This window comes from Camelus ferus, chromosome 6 (genome assembly GCF_009834535.1).
Source record: "Camelus ferus isolate YT-003-E chromosome 6, BCGSAC_Cfer_1.0, whole genome shotgun sequence".
NCBI classification, from domain to species: Eukaryota; Metazoa; Chordata; class Mammalia; order Artiodactyla; family Camelidae; genus Camelus; species Camelus ferus.
This window is the reverse complement of record NC_045701.1, coordinates 11,673,553-11,695,314: the sequence shown is the minus strand read 5'-3', so window position 1 is coordinate 11,695,314 and position 21,762 is coordinate 11,673,553. Positions and strand designations below refer to the sequence as shown.

The following is a 21,762-nucleotide window of genomic DNA, read 5'->3' as shown; positions in this document are numbered from 1 at the left end:
TTTACCCCATGAAGAATCTAATTAATAATTTGACCAAATGATATTGGTTAGTTCTATTACTAACTATAATAGCTCAAAATTATTCTGAGTTTATTATGTTCTAGGTACTATACTGAGCAGTTTGTTTACTAAACAAAAACCATGTTTATTTAGGTCATAAAAAGACTAAAAGGAAGTATGTTGTAAGTATCGTCAACAGCAGTTCCTTAAAGAGAATATCTTGATAGATGATCTTAGGGTCATATGCCTTTAAAACATTTAAGAAGGGGAAATCACATGTCAAAGAGAAGATGCTGGTAACCTGGTAATGACTTTTAAAATTAACCTGGTTTTATTGTTAGTACAGGAGAGTTAGTTACAGTGAAGTAAGCCTTGTGGGAATTATCCTAAGCTTTGTAGGAATGAAGAAGCCTGTTATGGGGAGTTGGAATGCATGATGCTATGATACATTCCATTCATCAAACTAATTATCCTTGTTCTGCGTCCATGTTTGCCAAGCAACTCTGTGATTAGATTTACCTGATACATAGTTTGCTTATAAAGAGAAATGAATTGTCACATGACCTACTGTGACCATGAATGTCCTCAATTTCCGATTATGAATTAATAATAAGTAGGCAGTCTGTCTTGTTCATTCTCCAGAGCTTAGTTAATGTGCATGTGATCCTCGGAGACGGGTCAGCTCTTGAGGATGCTCTTGGGTCTTTGTCTGAGACCGAGCCAGAACAATTACATAAGGTAATGAAACACACCCCTGTTGCCAGGCTTCTTGGGAAATCACCTCCTAACCTTTTCCCCTGATGGTGTGTGCAAAAATCCTTTGCCCTTTTTCTCCAAATAGATGAGGTTTGTTAGAAAGTACACGGCTTGCCACTGACAAGTGGTCTCTCCTTGACCAAATTCTAAAGACTCCTCTGAGCCACTTTTTCAACTACACCTCATCCTTGTGGAAGCAGATAGGTGAGAGGGTGCCTGGAGAAAAAGAACCAGATATAGCTTCTTGACATAAGAGAAGCCATTTCAGGCCTAGCCATTTTGTGATCTAAGCCTGGACACAATGCTTGCCCTTGAACAGGTCTCAGTCATAATGACCTTAAGGGAAAAAAGAACAAAAAAAAAAAAAAAAACAAAGGACTCTTATCAGGAAAGAGAAGTAACAATAGCAAAGATAACAAATCAGATAATAAAGACTCCCAGTTCTGTTTCAATAGTAAAGATTAGCCTGAAGCACTTTCTTGAGCGTTCTGCAGAATTTAACCCCTAGAAGGCTCCAACACCAGATCTGGTGAAAACCAAGGGTTGATGATGTTGACTCTGACCCTCAGGACTTCAATCATCTAAATCTTGGACTCTGTTCACCTTTGCCCCAATTCTCTGCTGAATTCTCTGCCCAGGCCCTTTCATGAGTATGCATGTACCCTGGGCTTACAACTTCCCTGATTTTGCTGTTTCAGGAGACATTGCTTTGGGAAAAATCCCTGGGGTTCTTCCTACTTGCTGCAAGTAATAAATCCTTCATTCTGCTCTTTGCCTTGGTTGTGTCTTGTGGTTCAACACCCACCAACAGGTGAACCCAGAGTTCGAGTAACATTTACGTGTAAATCATCACACAGTAGTAGGGGATTAAAGAACTCCAATTTACATTACAACAAATGTAATGGCTATATTTACCTTATTCTCCTCCTGGTATCTTAAGGTTAATTTCAATCAAATGGTTGGCATTAGAAAAACAAAAGAACTACCATAACAGTTTTTTCTTTTAACAATCTTTTATTCATAGGTTTTAATGATAACACTATTATTTGGGAGGCATGTTTTTAGCATAAATGAAATGAGAAGTCTGTATCTATGTTTTAACTCTATCACTACTTCAGTCTAAGACAAAAGTCCCTTAATAGAAGATTGTTCAAAAGAAGTCAAGTATTTCACGAAAACAAGTGATCATCTATTGCTTTTAAACCAAGACTTTATTTAGAGGATAGAGTCAAAATAATAAGTAAGTACTTAAGAATCCCTTCTACCACCTCCAGAAACACATCTTTTGCCCTTAGGGCAGCTATTGGGCCCAGTTTTTTGTTTTCTGTTGAGATGGTAAGAGAAAGAGCCTGAGGAAAGACTAGGTTGGTTACTGTCTTTAAATGTCAAATCGGTACTTGAGACACAGAAGAATCACTTTTATTTTGGTTACATTTATTTTTCAAAATCAAAACAAACCAGGGTTGACTATGAGAAAAAGCAATCCTGCCTCAACAGAAGGTCAGGACTGCTACAGAAGTTATCAAAAGTCGCTTTGTAGATGTAAAAGTTTCACCATTGCTGAGCTACGATATCTTACATATTCAAAAAATATTGCATTAAAAAAAGAAAAGAGGTTGTATTATGATCCACTTGAATGACAGTAGATGACCAAATACCATAACAATTTATCCCTAAAAATTGTTTTCCTAAAAACCCTCTAAATATAATCAGAGAATTGTAACAACTATTAGATGCAAAAGGGAAGCTGCCCCAGTTTTGCTTCCTGCTTGCCTCGTCACAGTGCTACAACACAAATGGTGGTGCAGTCCACTGCCAGGAGCGGAATACTCTAAGTTAACATTTCCACCCTTTGCTGTCTTTTTGCCCCCTCGTATACTTGAAGGTACTAGAAAACAATCTCACCAGAAAACTTACCACCACCAGATAGTGTTATGAAATATGATGAACGCTTTGGTGAACAGTGCCAAAGTTAAAGATAAGGTTTTCCAAACAGTTGTTTCACTAAGGTAAACTGGTCTAACCCCAAACAACAGGGGGTGGAGCAGTATTTTTTTTTTAAAGGGTCTGTGCATTTGAAAACTAAGTGAAAACATCAATATTTATGATTCAGACAATTAAATTGTGCATTTAATCCAAACAAAATACTTTATAAACACGATCTTTTAAACTTCTACCTTGCTAAAAATGAATCAGCAAATGTCCTAGTAGTCACACCAACAAATATTTTGTTAGTATTTATTAGGGCAAGCTGAATTCAGTAACAAACAATATATAATTAAATTATGTAGTAATATGAAGCAAAGAATTAAAATAGATTATTCTTATTTTGATTTACTTATTCAGATACCATTCAAATTAACATTTCATCTTCTACAGATTTATAGTATTCTGCCCTCTACAGAACTAAAGAGAAGGTGATTCTGCACAATCAGCCGTAATACGTACAGATTCCTAACACCTCCAGGTATGTCTGTAAAACTTAGAACAACGCCCAGTTACCATACCTAGTTGTTTCCAGTAGTCATTAAGATTTTAGTTCTGTTCCTTGAATTATAGTCCGAATCTTCTCAGCATCATTTTGTACAATTTTGTTGGATGGATCAATCTTAAGGGCAGCTTCATAATCCTGTAGGCCTATGTTTACATAGCAATGATGATCAGTAAAATATTTTATAAATACTTGTGTTATCTAGTATCTAGACAGTATTTTTAAAAAAACAAAAAGAATCACTAAGTCCATGGTTCAGGGCAAGTACCAGGTTTTAAATCAGACTCCCATCTTCACATACATGGTAGTATCTCTAAGAGACAGCAGAAATTTTTCAGTAATTTCAGGAATAATTATAATGATTTCATTCAGGATTCAGGAAGAAGCAGTTGTTTTAAATAGAACAAATAAGCTAACAGTTTAAACTCATTAAAGCATGTATAAGACTCAAAACTCATATATCAAAAGGACATTTTTACAAGAATCTACTGTAAAACAGAGGCAACTATATTTAATTTCTTGTAATAAGCCGTAATGGAAAAGAAACTGAAAAAATGTATCTATGTGTGTACATATATGTAAAACTGAATTGCTTTGCTGTACACCTGAAACTAACATTGTAAATCAACTACACTTCAATAAAAAATAAGATTTAAAAATAAATAAAATAAACAACAAGGTCCTACTATATTGCACAGGGAACTATATTCAATACCTTGTAATGGTATATTAAAAAAAAGACATTTTTTATCATCTCAATGAAAAAGTAATAAATGTCATCTTATTTCAAAATTCTGGATTTTAAAAAACAATTTTAGTAGATTCAATCCATACTTTATATAATTCATACACTAATATTTGTGATTTTTTGGGGTACTTATCCAATCTACAGAGTTTCTTTGAAGAAAATTGGTTAGAAAGGAAAGCATTGTGGACTAGTTGTTAAAAATAAGTAACTGAATCTAAATCTTTACCAAAAAAATCAGTGGGAAGAATTTCTTTGGGAGTAGGTAAACCTGAGTTCTAAGTGCTGTTGATCTGCTGTGCCACTTCAGGCCAATCACTTAACTTCTCCAAGCCTCCATTCCTTCATCTTTAAAAATGAAGGGTCCTTTTAGCTCAAAAAGGTCTATGATGCTATAATTTCTAAAGAATGCTTACAGTGTTTCATTCCTGTCTTAACAATTTTTCTCCTCATGAAGCTGGATAAGACTCTAAAAAACGAACAGGCATATAAACCTAATTTGGATACTCTGGGTAGAAAACTCTAAAAATGGCAGAAACAATCTTACAAACAAGCCAAAAATTATTAAGCTTTATAAGCTAGAGTCCATTCCCTGGCAAGACATCCAGGTCCTGAATGAGGGGGAACTGAACAGGCATCGAGGCAGGGAGGTACTGGAAGAGGAGCACTGAAGAGAGGACTCTGGGGCAACATGAGCAAGTGCAGACAGTCCTTAAACACAGTAAAAGTGAAAAGCTATGAAAATGAATTAAATGCTATGGCTTCTATATACATGGGACTGAATTACAAACTTTAGTACAGTTTCACAAAAATAAGCAACTGATCATACGTTGTCGCAGATCAGTTATTTCTGAGCTTATGTACGTATGTAGCGTCTGTGTGTGTGTAAGACCAAAGAAGCTCATTTTAAACTTTCCATTATATCAGCTCACGGTGAAAAAGAATGCGACAATGAATATACATAAATTTACATATAACTGAAAAAGTGTGCTCTACACTAGACATTGACACAACATTGTAAACTGACTATAACTCAATAAAATAAAATTTCAAAAACTTTTCCATTATATCTTAAGTGACTCATTTATATCCTTTATCACACATCTTTCCATAAAAATGTTGTCTGACACTGCATTATTTCCCTAGACCTTAACTTGTTCACATCTTGTTTTTTTTTCTTTTTTCAAGTATAGTTGATTTCATACCTTGTTTTAATTCCTTTCTACAACAATGATTTTTTTAAATATTTCAAATCATTTTTTGTTTTGTCAGGTAAATTGCACAGAATAAATTCAATGCTAAAAATGTAAAATAATGGAGTCACCTAGAATAATCCCAATGACTTTTTCTTCACAGTATAACTTCTTCACAGTATAACACAGTGGAACTAAAAATATTTCTATCAATTTCTTACCTTCTATGTACAATTCTAGTTGACAGAATGCTGTTCCACGTCGTATGTGTGCCTTCATTCTTGCATTAGCATTGTCTGCAACAGGTGGCGTCAACAATTCTAGTGCCTTACAAAACAACAACAACAAGGGAAAGATGTAATTTCCTAATTTAAACTTGAGCAAAAACATGATAAAAACCTAAAAACAAGCCTCAAGCCCTCAGCCACCTAAATTTTTGGCTTAGTTGGGACAGGAATTTATCAAATACATTTATGTTGAACAATTTTAGGAATTGCTTAACTGTTCCTATATGAGATTCATATCCCTGCCCCCAAACTTATGGTTTGGTTTATCATTTGAAGCCTTTACAGGGTGAATAAATAGCATCTGTGGTCTTCTGTACTCAAATTGGGTGACTCGGTTTATTCATTCATTCAATAAATTTTTGTTTGTGCGTGAAATTGTGCTAGTAGAAAGGAAAACTGGATCGTAAAAATACTGTCGTATCTTTAATAGCTTAATGAGATCAAAGCATTAGGACTTGAATGTTTCTTCCATATTCTCAATCTCGAGCCACATAAGAGGTTTCTCATGTGATTTCCCTTAAAACAAGTTACTGTGTTATATAATAAAAGGCAAAAAAACTAGACATTTAAGATAATGACATGACATTAATTATGGAAATTAGGATACTGAGTTACTCTAAAAATGGGAAAATGATTATGAGATATCCTTCTACTGTGCAAGTGGTAGTGACATGAAGTGTTCGCCTTTCCACCTTGCATTAAGTCTGCAAAACTTTAATAAAAAAGGTGAACACAAACTGACAACCATTTACTAATTTTCTTAACTTCAGCTGATACAACAAGGCAATACAGTAACAACTGATAGGAGATCTCTAATCTGACTTGAAATCTCTAGATACACTAGTTCCTTGTCTATTTAAAAAATATTTTTTAAGGAAAAAGATGTAAAAAGCAAGATGATTCTTAAAATCCTGCCATCTCAAATTTAAATTTAATTGACAAAAGATAAGGGCATCATTTAAACCAATAAACAGCAGCATATCAATTTTAAAGTCCCACATGTAAATACATAGATACATGTACCTTAGAAGAATCTTCGATGGCCTTGTGTAAATTTTTTAGCTTTAGGTGGCAAGCAGCACGATTCAAATACAATAGTGGAATCTTATTATTTAGTCTTATGGCTAAGTTGTATGCATTAATAGCTGCCAAATAGTTTTCTGTTGCAAACAATTTACTAAGGAGACAAACACAGAAAAGAAAAACAATGTAATTAACACTGAAAAGAAACACAGAAATGATACCTAATGATATCTGGCAGAGGTGATGGATGGCTCACCTCCTTTTCTATTCCTTGTACAATGGACACTGTGGGAGGCACTAACTCCACCTTTCCTCCACACATCAGTATGTCATCTGAATGGCTGACCTCACCTACACCTCCAAGGGTAGCCGAGCAGTAGCTTAAACCAGTAGGCATGTTTCCATCCTCTCTGCTACAATGATTGACACAGGGATGGATTTATTTAGGAATGGATTTATTTATTTAGGAATGACCTAAATTGGTCTTTTCAGAATGAAGCCTGTGATTTTGTTTTCAAAGTTGGAGAACAAAAAAATTGGGAAAACTCCCCCTGCTGGATATAAGTGAAGAAAGCACACAAGCCCAAATTGTTGACCATTTTTAACATCCTCGTAGGAGCTAGCACTAGAATAAGCTGATACAATGGAATTATGAAAAGAATAAAAAAGCAGAAGGGAATCTGAGTCCTTGGTGATACAGTTAAGCTGCTGGATCAAGATTTACTTGAAATGTAACACCCCTTTAGCTTTTTAGTTACACAAGCCAATAACTTCCATTTAACATTAAGCCAGTTTAAAGCGGGGTTTTCAGTTACTTGCAAACAAAAGAATCCTAATAAATACACTCTTTCAGTTCAGATCTTCCAAAATTCTCTTCAAATAAAGAAATATACATAATTAAAGTACTTATTTTAAATGCAAAGTTTCTTTTTTGTTTTTCGTGTACAATTCCTGGTATTTTGAAAAACGCATAAACATAAGGAAAATAGAAAATAGTTTGCCAAATATTAAAGTGCCATTTAAATAACACTTTGTATTCATTTTCAGCTGACTGTACGATATACTTTACAGTCTAGAATATTAAATGTGATGACATCAGAAGTAGACCCAGAGAATCATGAGTGCAAGGTAAAATGACACCACTGTGACATCTAGCCTAAGCCTGACTCCAGTTTAAAATTACTCGCACAGACTAGAAAAGCTAATTCTGCGGGAACAGTTTCTGAAATGCCTCCTATCAGCTAGGGTGTTTCTAACCATACGTAACAGAACCTCAACTCAAACTGGTTTAAACATGGAAGGAAACAGATCACCTCACATTAAAAAAAAGTTCACAGGGAAAGGCTCCATGCCCAATGCGATCAGCAGCTCAAGGATGTCACCAAGGCCTCCCCGCTTCTCCATTCCACTGGAGCGAGCAGTGACTTCCCCCTGGGGCTGGCATTCCTCATGTGTAGTAGAAGGTGCCACATGCAGGCACATTCATTTGAAGAAAATGGGACAGTATCTTCTGGTATATGCTCCGTGAGAGCAAGAAAACCTTGCCCAGAAATCTCCCAGTTCACATTCTTTCCCATCTCATTGACCAAAAATGCCTATCTTTAAAAGAAAATTTTGCCTTAAAAAAACCCCATCAGTTTCTCCGTCAATCTCTCTCTCCCCAACCTCTCTCTCCCCAGTTTCACTCCCCAATTTTTTTTCAAGAGGATATTAAATTGTTTATTGATTATGCAAGATAATGGATGAGACACAAGCTTCATTCCCATCTATAACTTTATCTGGTATTACAATTCAATTTAGATTTATCACATAGGATGTATCAACAATCAGACTAAGGACCAAAAACTCCATGACTTTGCTTGAGTGACCCTTTACCCAGTACTATATATTTCAATTTGGGAACTTTTTAAAAAATTTCACCAATATGACCATCTTTCCATGTTAATAAATATAGATATATTATTTTTACAAAGATTTTTTACAGAGCATTCTCTCATTGTGCAAGGATTTCTAAAACCAGTCTCCTCCTACTGACGGACATTTAAGGCTTTTATTTCCCAATACTTTGGTTTTATAAACAAGCTTATAATAAATTCTGTACACATATAACACACACACACACACACACACACACACTCACACACAAACCCAGCAGTGTAATGAAAATAACCCTGATCTGTTGAAGTCAATCAGAAAATATCCCTGGACTTGGGGTAGGGTCCCCATCCTAAACTACATGGGCAAGGTCTATATACTGAAACAAACAGGGACTCAGCCAACAAGGATAAAAGAAGACAATAAATGTTAGCTAGATAACCTATTGTGTCTACTACAAACCTTTTTAAAATTAACTTTAATTTTCAAATTTACCATTTTAACCATTTTAAAATGGTTACAGTAATCCTAGTGGCTGGATGGAAATGAACTCTTTATCAGATATGTGATTTGCAAATATTTTCTCTATTCTAAGGACTGTCTTTTCATTCCGTTGACAGTGTCCTTAATGTACAAAAGGTTTTAATTTTGATGTATTCCAACTTAACCATTTTTTCTTTTGTTGCCTGTGCTTTTGAAGTCACATCCAAGAATACTGTCAAATCCAATAAACCCTATGTTTTCCTCCAAGAATTTTCTAGTTTCAGCTCTTATGGTTAGCTGTTTGATGCACTTTGAGTTAATTTTTGTATATGGTATTAGGTAAGGGTTCAACTTTATTCTTTTGTATGTGGATATCCAGTTTTTCCAACACCATTTGTTGAAAGACTGTCCTTTCTCCATTGACTAGTCTTAGCACCCTTGATGAAAATCATTTGACCATGATTTTCACACATGAGGGTTATTTCTGGGCTGTCTATGCCATTGGTCTGTATCTACACAAACCTTATAGTAATACATACATTTGGAGTTCTATTTTTCATCTTTAATGTAAGTTTATAGTTTTATAATACAACAGTTTTATCAGAAAAGTTCTCCTAGGTTCTAAGGGAAAAGGAGCTTACAATGAGCAGTATTAAAAGAATACTGTAGGAGGCATAACAGTAAAAAATATAAAGTATTAAAAAATTTTTAATGTTTACATATATATATTAAAATATAAAACCAAGTGAACATTACATTCTTTACAGTTCAACACCAGTACAAACATGCAATAAAGCATCATTTGCTTTATGACTTTCAAAATGGTTCTGAACTCAGAAACAGCTGAATTTCAAAAGGAAAGGAAAAAAAATTAAACCTCTGTCTGAAGGGCTGAAGGGCAATAGCCTTTGAACACCAAATTTAAACAGAGAAGCTAATAACCAGTGTCTCCTGTGATGGCTCCAAATAAAGCAATGCCCATGAAACAAATTATGCAAAAGTAGTCATTCAGCACATACTGAGTGCTTACTGTACTGACTGCACAGCGAGAGCAAAAGAGACATGGACAACTGCAAACATGCACTCCTGTCATTTCTATGATGATTGATTGGTTTGCCTTTGTAAACAAAGAAACATTCTGATTGGCAATGGCCAAAAGGGCCAAACATTTTGGGAAAGCCTTAGGCATGGGAGAAGCTACAAGAGGCAGGAGTGATAAGAAAGAAGCAATGTACTTGTTTGGTTTTTAAATGGAGGTACTGGGGATTGAATCCAGGACCTTGCACATGTTAAGCACATGCTCTACCACTCAGCTATATCCCCACCCCGAGAAAGAAGCAATGTGGAGGAAAGTAAAAAAAAAAGGGGCAGAAGAGTTAAGAGAAATCCAAAGTCGTGGGGCTTCGAGACAGCCATGGGAGCAGGGAGAACCACACATTCCAACACAAGACAGAACAGCTCCACTTTGTGGGCAATAGGAACTTGAACAGCCACCTGCCCCTCAAAGGACTTTTAAGGTCTCTTGTTTCTTTCAGCATCTTACAGGGATGGAAAACATTCCTGGGTATCTCGAGAGCTTCTAGAATTAAGTATTAGTGCACCGCAGTGAAGGAACGCCCCCGGTACAGTTCAGCACTCGGGAGGAGGAGGCTGCTGCATACTAAATAAAATGACAGGTTAGGCCAGAAGAGGGACTGTCCTGCAGCAGAATATTATGGGCTGTAAAATGCATACAACCAGTCAACAAACAAAATTATAATTATGTCAAAGAGGTCATCTTAGAATATGGATTCTAAATTTCTTGAAGGCTGGCTAAAGGTAGCAGCATAAGAAATCTTGTCTCTAAAAACAAAGAGAGTTGTAAAACCTGCAGCAGAGCAAGGCAGATTTGGCAGATCTGTTCTGCCAGGAGGTGGGTACAGGAGGATACAGGGAGACAGTTCTCCAGGGGTCTTTAATGTTCCTTCATGGTTTACGTCAGATGCACTGACAGCTTTCGCTTGGGACTATCTTTTCACAGATGTCTGGATGGTGCACAGCCTTGAAGACAGACAGTGTCTCTCTCTGGGGCAAAGAGCAGATATGTCTGCTGCTCAGTGTAATAAAGTTAATATCTCCTTGTGAAGCTAAAGGTTGGACAGGTTTGCTTACAATCTTTTTATAAAAAATTGTGTTCCTTAAGCTTGGCTTTCTCAGTTATGGCATAAACCTACTGTGTGTACGGCATCCACCTGGGCCCACCTCTGCACTGGCCCCACAGGACTGGAGGGGCAAAGGGAACCAAGATGAAAGTCATGTTATAAAGTCCTTTGTCTTGACTAATGAGTCTCCTGGCTTCCACTAGCATCTATGAAATTATGGTAGGCTACCTCATCACAGTTCTTGCCAGGGCATGGGTTCAAACCAAAAAATTGGAGAAAATTCAATTTGGCAAGTAGAACTGTATTCTGTGTTGGGAGAAGATGGTAACAGGTGGTCAACAATCAGTATGAAAAAATCTAACATGAAGTAAAAGGACATCCAGACAGGCAGGCAGAATCCAGCCTCAGAAAATTCACAAACAGCAGGCAAACAGAAACCCAGACTGGCACAAGCTGGTACTAGGTCAGTCAGTCAGCAAACAGCGGGGACCTACCTACAGAGCAAGGGTTCAGAAGCAGAATTAACCTGGGCGGTAAGAGAAAAAGTAAAACCAAAGCAGAGCCTCAGTCTTGAAAGGACTGGAGAGTAGGCAGGCTACAAAATCTGGCACTTAGGCCACGAGAGAAAAAAAAAGAAAATTCAGATTCTGGAACTAGTTAGGTGATTTTATGTAACAACAGTAACACGATGCTGGCTGCTAGACTGTAGAGGTGTATATCCTTAATCTCCTCCTACCTAACATTAGAATTTGCTGTGGAGAGTGAGGTATGCAGATGCAATTCAAGTGGTCCTACAGTGGGGGGAAGAAGGAACTTGCAGCTTGGGGTTAAGACAGGGAGGTCCAAGCACAGAGAAACATCGGTGAGACAGAACAACAATCACACCTTATATGATCACAAGTGTCTGGAAGGGTAGCTATTAGAGTCACTTACAGATTCTGAGTCATGTAAGGCTGTTAAACAACATCATACCATGCAAGTATCTAAATCAGAGCATCTAGACTCTGTTTTATGTGAGATGTTCTCAGTAAAAAGCTTTCTGGTACGCTGCTAATTGGAAAAGGTAAAATGCTTTAATGAGCAAATAAAATTAGCTAAGCTTATGTATTTTCCTGAAAGGTAGATTTGGCATTTACAACTAAGAGCTGGCTGTAGAAGGCTAGGGAAAGAAAAATGAAAACATTCTGTGGCTTTTTCTAAGAGCCTTTTTGAGTAGATATAAGCCCTTACACAGCTTCTTGAAGCGACTGCGCCTTTGGAAGGCCTGCCCACTTCTACCCTTTTGTAAAACAAGTGTCCCAAAGGTTTAAACACAGTAAGGACACTTGGACTGTTTTTGCCGGTGTAAACAGAGAAAGCTACCATGAAACAAAGTCTCAGGAGATGGAAGTATTTCATCCTTTGGCTTAAATTCAAAGCTGTTTCTGAATGGGTTCTATTATGTGCGCTTCTATCTTTTGTACTGCATTATATTGCAAGAGAGGATACATTTCTCTCTAATAATTCTTACCTTTCCTTTTATCTGTTTGTACTTGGCACTGTAATTAACTGTACTCTGCTCTGTTTCTCTGGGTGTCATTAGTTACTAAGTTCTCTTCCATCTCTCCTCATTTTAACTCTCTTCCTCTCCTCTTATTTTGCATCTCTTTCTTTTTCTACCCAATTGGAGGCAATAAGGCAAAATGGTACCAAAAAAGAAAAAAGAAAAAAAAGGACACTAAAGTGATTACAATCTACAAGTCACACCTGACTGCAACAAAGTACACTTTGCACTAGGTTGTTGCCAATTCATTGCTTTTGCCAGCAACCACACACACATATACACCCACAAACACACACACCAGTCTTTTGCTGTCAGTCAAAAATTTCAACCCTAGTTCAATGATCTTATCTGCCCTTTTGACTCTTAAATCCAAATCATGTCATTATTATATCAGAAATAAGATCAGACCAAACACTGCCTAGGACATTTAGCCAGTCCCAGCACTGGAAGACCTTGTGCCAAATGACCTTCCAACCACGTCCAGCAACCCTGCTATTTTTGGGTTCTGATCAAAAAGCACGCTCTTCCTTGTCCTCATGTAAACATCCCAGTTTGCTGGCCTTTCCTACTCTCTTCTTCTTCTCTTCCTTTGCACTTTGTTACTCCTGATTCTGCCACAGTTGACTTTCCCTCCCAACCCAATCTTTTCTTAATCCTCAAATTTTCCACATGATGCTTTCTAAAATAAACCTGGCTCTTCTTGGAGGGCAGTGCTATCTCTACCACCCTCTATACTGAGGCCTCCGACTCCCCATGTCAGGGGAGGGAATTGGCATTCTCCAGACTCACTTCAGCTAGTTTCAAGCTGTAACTCTGCCTTGATGTAAACAGCATCATCCTTTGGGACTTCTGACATCTTTACCCTATAGCCTCCTGGTCACTGTCATCTAACTGGCTTTTTAAAATCATTTTTCTGTTTCACTGAGGGCTTTGAAACCTGCCTCCCAGCATCTGTCTCCATCCCAACTTATGCCATAATTTCAGAAGATTCTACAGTTTATATATATGACTTATTTATCAATTTAGCCTCGAAATACCTGGAACTCCTTAACTCAAATTACCATCCCTTCAGCTTCACTTTTGCTACGCATTCCCTGGGCCACATCTTGAACTTTGTTGTCATCTGAACTGCACCATGTCAGTGATATTAACCTCTGGAATCCCAACCACTGACCAGAAATTTCTATTCTGCCAAATTTCCCTTTATACTCAATCTTCAACCTTATAGGATCCTCTAATTATTTTTTTTCTCCTTCTTCTTCTTTTTTTTTTTTTTAAGTGGAGGCAGTGGTGATTGAACCCAAGATCTTGCACATGCTAAGCACATGCTCTACCACTGAGTTATACCCACCCCTTCCCTGTAATTTCTTAAGTGCTCTGTTTTCTCTTAGTCAACTGGGCCCCTCATGATATCTCTTCCTTTCTAACCCAGCCTAGATTTCATGGCTAAATATCTGAGCTATTTTTCCATGAGCAATCTGGTCCCTTGTGCTACTAGCCTTTTATTGTGAGTCAAAACTCCAACCTTGGCTCAATGATCTACTCTTAAATCCAAAAGACTAAACACTATAGAAGATAAATCACAGAGCTGTACTGACTAGCATCTCTATGAGTTCATGCTCTCTTATCTAGGAGAGCCCTCAACAGTACCCACTCAGCAATTTTTGTTAGAAATGTATCTAGTTTCACACTTATCTTCACTTTCTTCCCTTCCATCTCAGAAAACAAAGTATCTCCATTTATTCCAAGTCAACTTCTCAGTATTTTCTAGACCAAAGTAACCAATCCAACAGGACAGCACATTCAGCTATGCACACTTGAGCACTCCAGGCAGCCAGGAAGAGTGATTCACAGCCACACCACCGGGGCTGCCTTCACTAGGGCTGATCAGTTGGAACAAACGGACAGGAAGATTTTCTTCATCTGTCAGAGGTGGACAGCTGTATTTGGAACACAAGCTTCATAATCATATTGACCCAGGATTGAATCCTGGTTCTACTTATTAACTACCACCTTAGCCAAGTTTCTTAACCTCTCTAGTCCTGTTTCTACATTTGTAAAATGGGGATAAAGATAATAATATCCAACAAGTCAGATTGTTAAAAGAAATTAAAAGAGCTATTGTGTAAAGATGCTGGCTTCTCAATAAACATTTGTTAAATGGGTGCAAAAGCAGTGGTTCCTAGCCAACTACATTTGTGAGGATTTAATGAGATGGTGTATGCGAAGCTCATGTACCTATCACAAGATACATATTAACTGTGATTATGACAATGGCAACTTAAAGAAAATGCAATTAAAGTAACGATTTAGACTGGATACACCTAAAACTGGATACAGGGTAGGTAACAGGCCAGCAGACTGGGTGAAAACCAAAGGGGACTTTCACTTAATATGCAGTGTAAATTTTTTTCTGAAGATATATTTTGCTATAAAATGTAAAAATAAATGCAACTTTTAACAAGAGGAAAAACAGAAACAAAATCAAGATACTCCATCCACCCTTGGCCATGACCCAATTTTATCCACTCTTCTTAAGGACATTTCAATCACCTCACCACCTGCACATCTATTCAAACTTTTTCTATTCTTACTGAAGAACAAAACAAAATAAAAACTCTTCCCTTAAAGTTTCAATTCCATTGGCTTCTGGGAGTATTTTGGGATATTCCTTTCTTTTCCCAGATCTTCAAATGTTGGTAGGTCACAGGGTTTTATCCTCAGGCCAATACTCCCCTGGGCTACACACTCTTTTTGGATATCTCACCTACTCTTATAAATTTAACTGCTATGTAAATGCTGATAACATCCAACTCTACATCTACAGTGCTGGCCTCTCCCCTGAGTTTCACACTTGCTGGACACTGTCCCCCAGATTGACCAGGAGACATGTCAAACGCAACACAGTCAAAACTGAACTTACCTGCATTCCCTCCTTCCTAGCCCCTCTTCCGATGTCCTCTAATTCAGCTGGTGGCATCATATAATCCATCATTCATACTAAAACCCGCAAGTCGCGCACCACCATCCTCTCTCACTCCTCAACAATCACGCAAGAACTTCTCCCTGTTTTACCTCCTGAGTATTTCTCAAATCGTCCTCCTCTCCAGCCCTACAACGTCATAGTTCAAACCTCTGCCCTGACTTCTGCAATACACTTCCCCCCACCTTTACAGGATAAAATATAAGAATCTCAACGGAGTACACAAGGCACCCGTCTGTTTTTCTAGGTCCATTCGGCATTACTCCTGGCATCAATTTTTATGCTTCAGCAAAAAATAAACTACCCATAGTTCCTGACTATAGTTTGACACTATTCTTGTCTGTGAGCTTTTGTTCATACTGGCTCCTCTGCCTAAAATGAATGCCTTTCTCTCCCTTCCTCCTCAAACTCCTGCTTATCATCAAGAGGAGCCCAGGCACTATGTTCTCCAGGAGGTTTTTCCTGCAACTGTCTTCCTTCCTTTAAGGTCAGGTGTCCCTCTTCTGTACTCTCATTTTCCCTTGTTCTTTCTATGTACTGTACTTCTCACACAGTGTTTCAAGTATCAGTATGTGTCTCTCTCCTCCACTGATCTCCATGGTTCACCGCCTTGCCTACAGTTCGGCAAATAGCAAGCAATCAGTAGATGTTGATTCAATGGTTCAATAAATGGAGAGGAAGGGGGAGAGGGAGGAAAGAAGAGAAGGGGAGAGGAAAAAGAGAAGGGAGGATCACGTAGTATTTTGCTGTTGGGAGTAGGAGGAACAAACCTGTCAGCCCCGGGCTTCTGAACGTCAGAAAAATGACCAACTCCACCTCAACTCCACAAATCAATCTCTGGTGTTGTATTAGATAGGAGAAAAGGCCAAGAAAGAAGAGAGAAAAGATGAGAAAAGAAAAATAGAGACTTTGTGATTAGACAGATAACTGCCCCTCCCAAAGATGTCTACATCCTAATCCCCCAAACCTATGCATATAGTAACTAAAATGGTTAGTTAGAAAGGGCCTTGCAGATATGATTAAGGATCCTGAAGTAGATTACCCTGGATTATGCAAGTGGGACTACTGTAATTACAAGGGTCCTCACAAAAGAGAGAGGGAGGCAGGAGAGCCAAAGGAGACATGACTATGGAAGCAGAGGGCAGACTGATGCTACTGCTGGCTGGGCCATAAGCCAAGGAATGTGGGCAGCCTCAACGCTGGAAAACCCAAGGAAACAGATTTCCCCTAGAGCCTCCAGAAGGATTTCAAAGGATACTTTGATTTTAGTCCAGTAAAACCCATTTTGGACTTCTGTCCTCCAGAACTGTAAGATAGTAAGTTCGTATTGTTTTAAGCCACTAAATTTGTAGTAGTTTGCTATGGCAGTACTAGGAAAATGATACAAAAGTATACATAATGAGATATAATAAATACTACCTACAGTTGCCTCAAAATATGAATTCAAATTGCCACAGAATGTACCAGCATTTATTGTTTTTGACAGCGGTATAAAATTCACACATATATAAATAAAAGGACTGCCTGGATATAAAATGATAATTTATAAGATATTTGATAATCTTTTAAATATGGATATGACTAATCAAAGTAGCTCTAGTCTTAAAGAACCATGATTTTAAGGGAAGTGTCAGGAAGGGTTGATGTTAAATGTTAAGTGATTTTAAAAGGGGTTTTAATAAATAATCCAAAAGACGTCATATTTTTCATTTCCATGGCATTTAAATACAAAAGCAAATAAAAATAAGAGCCTTATTTAATTCCTATTAGATCTGACTTTTTTAATATGGAGGCCATGACTACCTACTTAGCTTATTTGTATTATTTCTCCCAAACCACTACACGTCAAGACATCTAGAAAATGTGGCAAGCATTAATATCTATATAAATTTATTATAAATCTCACGGCCAGAGTTCAAACAACTTACTTTCCTTTGTCCTTCAACCATTCTGGGTTCTTTTCCTCTTCTTTTAAATCACTAAGCTCAGGAATATCAGCGTTCATTGCTCTTCGTGCCTCTGCTTGTTTGTGTAGCCACTGTAATGAGAGTGCAGACTACTGAAGGACACATAGATCTTATTTTATCAAGTTACTTGTACATTTTCCATCTTCCTACATGAGATGGAAATATTATTGTTATGGACTGAATGTTTGTGTCCTCCAGCTTCCACATGTTGAAGCCCTGATCACCAATGTGATGGTATTTGGAGGTGGGGCCTTTGGGAGGTAATTAAGTCTAGATGAGGTCATGAAGGTGAGACCCCTGTGATCGAGTTAGTGTCCTTATGAGAAGAAGAGACCAGAGCACATGCTCTTCCCTCCACCCCTGACTCCAGCATCCTGACCATGGACTTCCCAGCCTCCAGAACTATGGGAAATAAATGTCTGCTGTTTGCCCCACCTGGTCTGTGGTACTTCGTTACAGCGGTCTCAGTGGACTGATGCAATATTTGATGATGATTTTAAACTTCCAGTTTCTACACACATTTAAGCTTTTTTTTTAAACTTCTCTAGCTGAATAAGATCAAATGTATAAAAATTTCTAGTCCAAATTTCTCGGAGTTCATGTGAGTATTACCTTACTTTTCTTATTTATAATATATATTTTTTATATTCTAAAAATATGTAAATGACTTTTTAAAATAATTACAATTTTATAGTTATAGAAATACTTCTATAAATAACAAAATACAGAAATATATTCTTAATAAGAAAAAAGTTAATATTTATCGATTGTCATTATAGCTTAAGGAGCTTCAAATAGTTCCACAGATTTTCAGTTGAGAGAGATATCATTTCATACCTTACAGTAAAAAAAAAAGTGCAATTCTTAGTGCTTATACAACTAAAGATACAATATTCAAAATTCCAGAGCTCAGGAATTTATAAACGAATGAAGGATATTAATGCCAAATGTCACATTATTAATATTTTATATTAATAATAATTAATTGTAATAATATAGTTACAAGGATGGAGGGTATAGCTCAAGTGGTAAAGCACATGCTTATAGCATGCATGAGGTCCCAGGTTCAATCCCCAAGCTAATTACCTCCCCCCCCAAAACAAAATAAATAAATACATAAAATATATATATATAAAATAATAATAATATAGTTACAATAAATTTCCAAATTTCTTCTCACCACAAAACATACTGATCCAAAATTTACAAATCTATTATGGAAAATGATGTATTTGATAAAATATATGGCGCACGCAACAGCTTATCTCCCGGAATAAGCAACAATACTGTATATTGTATCAATGTTTTCTCATCAGCATTCTGGAGCCAAAAAAACCCTGTAGATTATTTTTCTCATATAAGAAAATATTACATTTTTTTCATGAAGTACTATCTTTAGTGTAACAAATACTTTAATTCAGATTCAGTAAGAGTTTCAATAGACAAAATAAAAAAGATAGTATTTTCATTTGCAATCATTATAACTAAGAACAGTACACCTACCTCCTCTTCTTCTGCTACTTGTGATTCCCGGAGGGCAGTTGGGAATACTCGAGGGGTAAAGTTGATTTTAATACTGCCAACAGAGCGAGGGGCAGGAATACTGTCTTCCTTTAGCTTCTCAAAAAACATATTTTCTGAATTTCTCCCTTCAAAAATAATGTTAGCAAGTAAGTTCTTTCTCTCTCACTTCCTAGTTAACAATCAAACTGACTTTTAAGGTAATTATACATTAAAGCTACTTCTAAAGTCCAATACAAATAATCCAAACATATTTGCTTCAAGAAGGAATGTAAAATCCCTTATTGAAAGTATGGCAGCTAATTATCTGTTCTTTAATCAATAACCCCAGCTACTCTTCTGGGATTTTCTTTGTTAATCCACACAGTGGATTCCATTCACTCTAGAGGAAGGCACCTAGGCAGAGCCATCTCTGCCAATACCACCTCTGTTTCTTAAGCTCCTATAACAATTCCTTCTATAAGCTCCCTGGTGACGATATAAAAAAGATTTTCAGCTATTAGAGACAGCTAATGAGAACAGGCAAAGGGTAATAATGAAAAGCTATATGTCTGTATAAAGGTAGTGAGATGTAATAATTGTTAAGTCAATATAAGAGGAGAAATTAATCAAAATGTTAGACTATAAACTATGTGAATAAAGGGAAGGGAAGGTACTAAAAAAAAGTACTGTAAATATGATAGACAGATTTAAAAGGCAAATATCAAAATTGGTTTAAAAAAAGATTTATTCTTGATATAAAATGAACACATACAACTAAGATAAGAAAATTTCCAATTTAAAAATTTGAAGTTTAACACTAACATTTCAAAAGGAGGGAGGCAGGTGGCAAGGAGGAAAGAATAAAGACTCAAACAAACAAGAAAGTAACATCAAGAAAAGTTTGAGCAAAATTTTCTACAGATGCTTGTGATTGGGAATGCTGTCTTCCAGCATCCTATCAATTCCCTCCTCTTTCTTTTAGTAAGAGAATCTGCTGTGCTATTCTACTGTGCAGTATCTACATAATCCTGCCTCCCTAAAGAATAGGTGTGGTTATGTGCCAAACCTGAGACCACAGACTGTGAGCAGAGGTGATGTATACAACTTACAGGTCATTATCTTACAGCTAAATCCACTTGCAGTGGCCTTCCTCTTTCCCACTTCCCACTGGCTAAAAAACAATGCCAACTACAGCAACCGCCTTTAACCTAGAGATGGAAGTCAAATGATGTGGTAACAGATGTGGCCCCACCAGCCTGGATGTCCTTGTGTAACAAAGCTATCTATCAGGCCTAGACTGATGACTGTTACATAATAAGCATTACATTACAGAGAACTAAATTTCTATCTTATTTGATCTGTAACTTTTGATCTCTTTATTACAACAGTTGGCTTGAGCCTACTTAATACAAATGTCCCAAGAATTTCAAAGCCAAGTAAATTGTTTTTCACTTGTGAAGCCAAGAGACATTTCTAGATATATAAGAACAAAGTAAATACACCACCTAGCCATCTTTTCTGAATAAATCACTCAAAGAAATGTTGTAGAATATGGAGAAATAAAATTAAGAACTCAGGAGTAGGAAACTTGAGGGCAAAAATGAAAAAGGATGGGTTTTCTAAAATAGTGGAGAACATGCTAAAAATGTTGTGAACAGATTCTTAATGTTAGTACAACAGAAGGAAAACAGAATACAAAATTAAAATGACATATATAACTTCAAATTATTACACTAATGATTACTAGGATATAGAACATGCAGGGAATAAGCACCATTCCTCCATACTGAGAAATAAAAAATTACTTTACTATTAATTTTTCTAAAGAAAAGTAAACAAAATTTGAAAAGAGAAAAGTTTTTCACCTTAGGCTTTGTACTGTAGTACTTCATATACCAAAATAATGACCTAATACCATGAATAGATTCACACACACACACAAATCGTGACATACATACTTCACTATATGGAAAAGGCTCACTTTCTCAGAAAATATTAATCATTGCACCTTTTATGGTGAGATTTCTAGATGTTGAATTTCTAGTAAGACTTTTATGTTTTACTTTTTCCCTCTCTTCTTCCATTTGCTTTTCTTGCTGACGCAATTCTTCTTCTCTCTGAATCCTTTTTTGTTCTTCAGCTTTGCTTTGATGCTCTTTCCAGGCTTCCAATTCTTTAGTTGCTTTTCTCCGTTCATTTTCTTTCATATCTTCTATTTTTTTCCTCTTTTCTTCTTCAATCTGTAAAAATTACGATTACCAAATCCTTTAAAACACATTAAAAACAACATGTTAAAAATAAGAAATTCATTATAATACTTAGTTATTTTTACCTCTTAACTCTTGTCATTAAATCTGCAGCAATAGCTAGCAGTGAATAAAGAACTAAAAATGGGAATGGTGAGTGATTTAGCAGAATGCTCAATGATCTAGGTGTCACTGAACACAGGTTTCAGTTCCAGATTTACCATTAACTATTGATACGTTCTTGTGGAATCACTTTCTCTAGCCTCAGCTTCCTCATATATCAAATGTGAGCAGGCATTCAATTAGATGATGTCTAAGGGCTTGGTTAAAAAAAAAACAGAATTTATTATTCTGAAAGTTAAGTCACTTGTCCCAAAACCCACATACACAAAAATACATATGTGCAAACATTCGCCTTCTACTTAGGCCAGTCTTACCTTGTCTTAGGACAAAGTTGAGCTGACCCTCACCCGAGGAGTGAGGGAATAAGAGGAAAGGAAATAGGAAGGAGGAACTAGGGAGTTTG

General features: G+C 36.7%; 1 protein-coding gene across 2 annotated transcripts in view; it reads right to left on the bottom strand.

Moving 5' to 3' along the window:
• Positions 1-1,948: 1,948 nt before the first annotated feature.
• The window catches only part of DNAAF4 (dynein axonemal assembly factor 4), a 38,835-nt gene continuing 19,021 nt past the window's right edge, over positions 1,949-21,762 (bottom strand). Inside the window, exons 4-9 of one of the 2 annotated variants that reach the window (XM_032481139.1) lie at positions 20,999-21,230; positions 18,991-19,136; positions 17,449-17,558; positions 6,496-6,649; positions 5,407-5,512; positions 1,949-3,393 (exon numbers count right to left, since the gene is read on the bottom strand). In XM_032481139.1, the coding sequence (XP_032337030.1) occupies positions 3,284-3,393; positions 5,407-5,512; positions 6,496-6,649; positions 17,449-17,558; positions 18,991-19,136; positions 20,999-21,230 (858 nt within the window). In that variant the 3' untranslated portion in view covers positions 1,949-3,283. The remainder of the gene's footprint in view (positions 3,394-5,406; positions 5,513-6,495; positions 6,650-17,448; positions 17,559-18,990; positions 19,137-20,998; positions 21,231-21,762) is intronic. The other variant, XM_032481140.1, reaches the window with a different exon arrangement.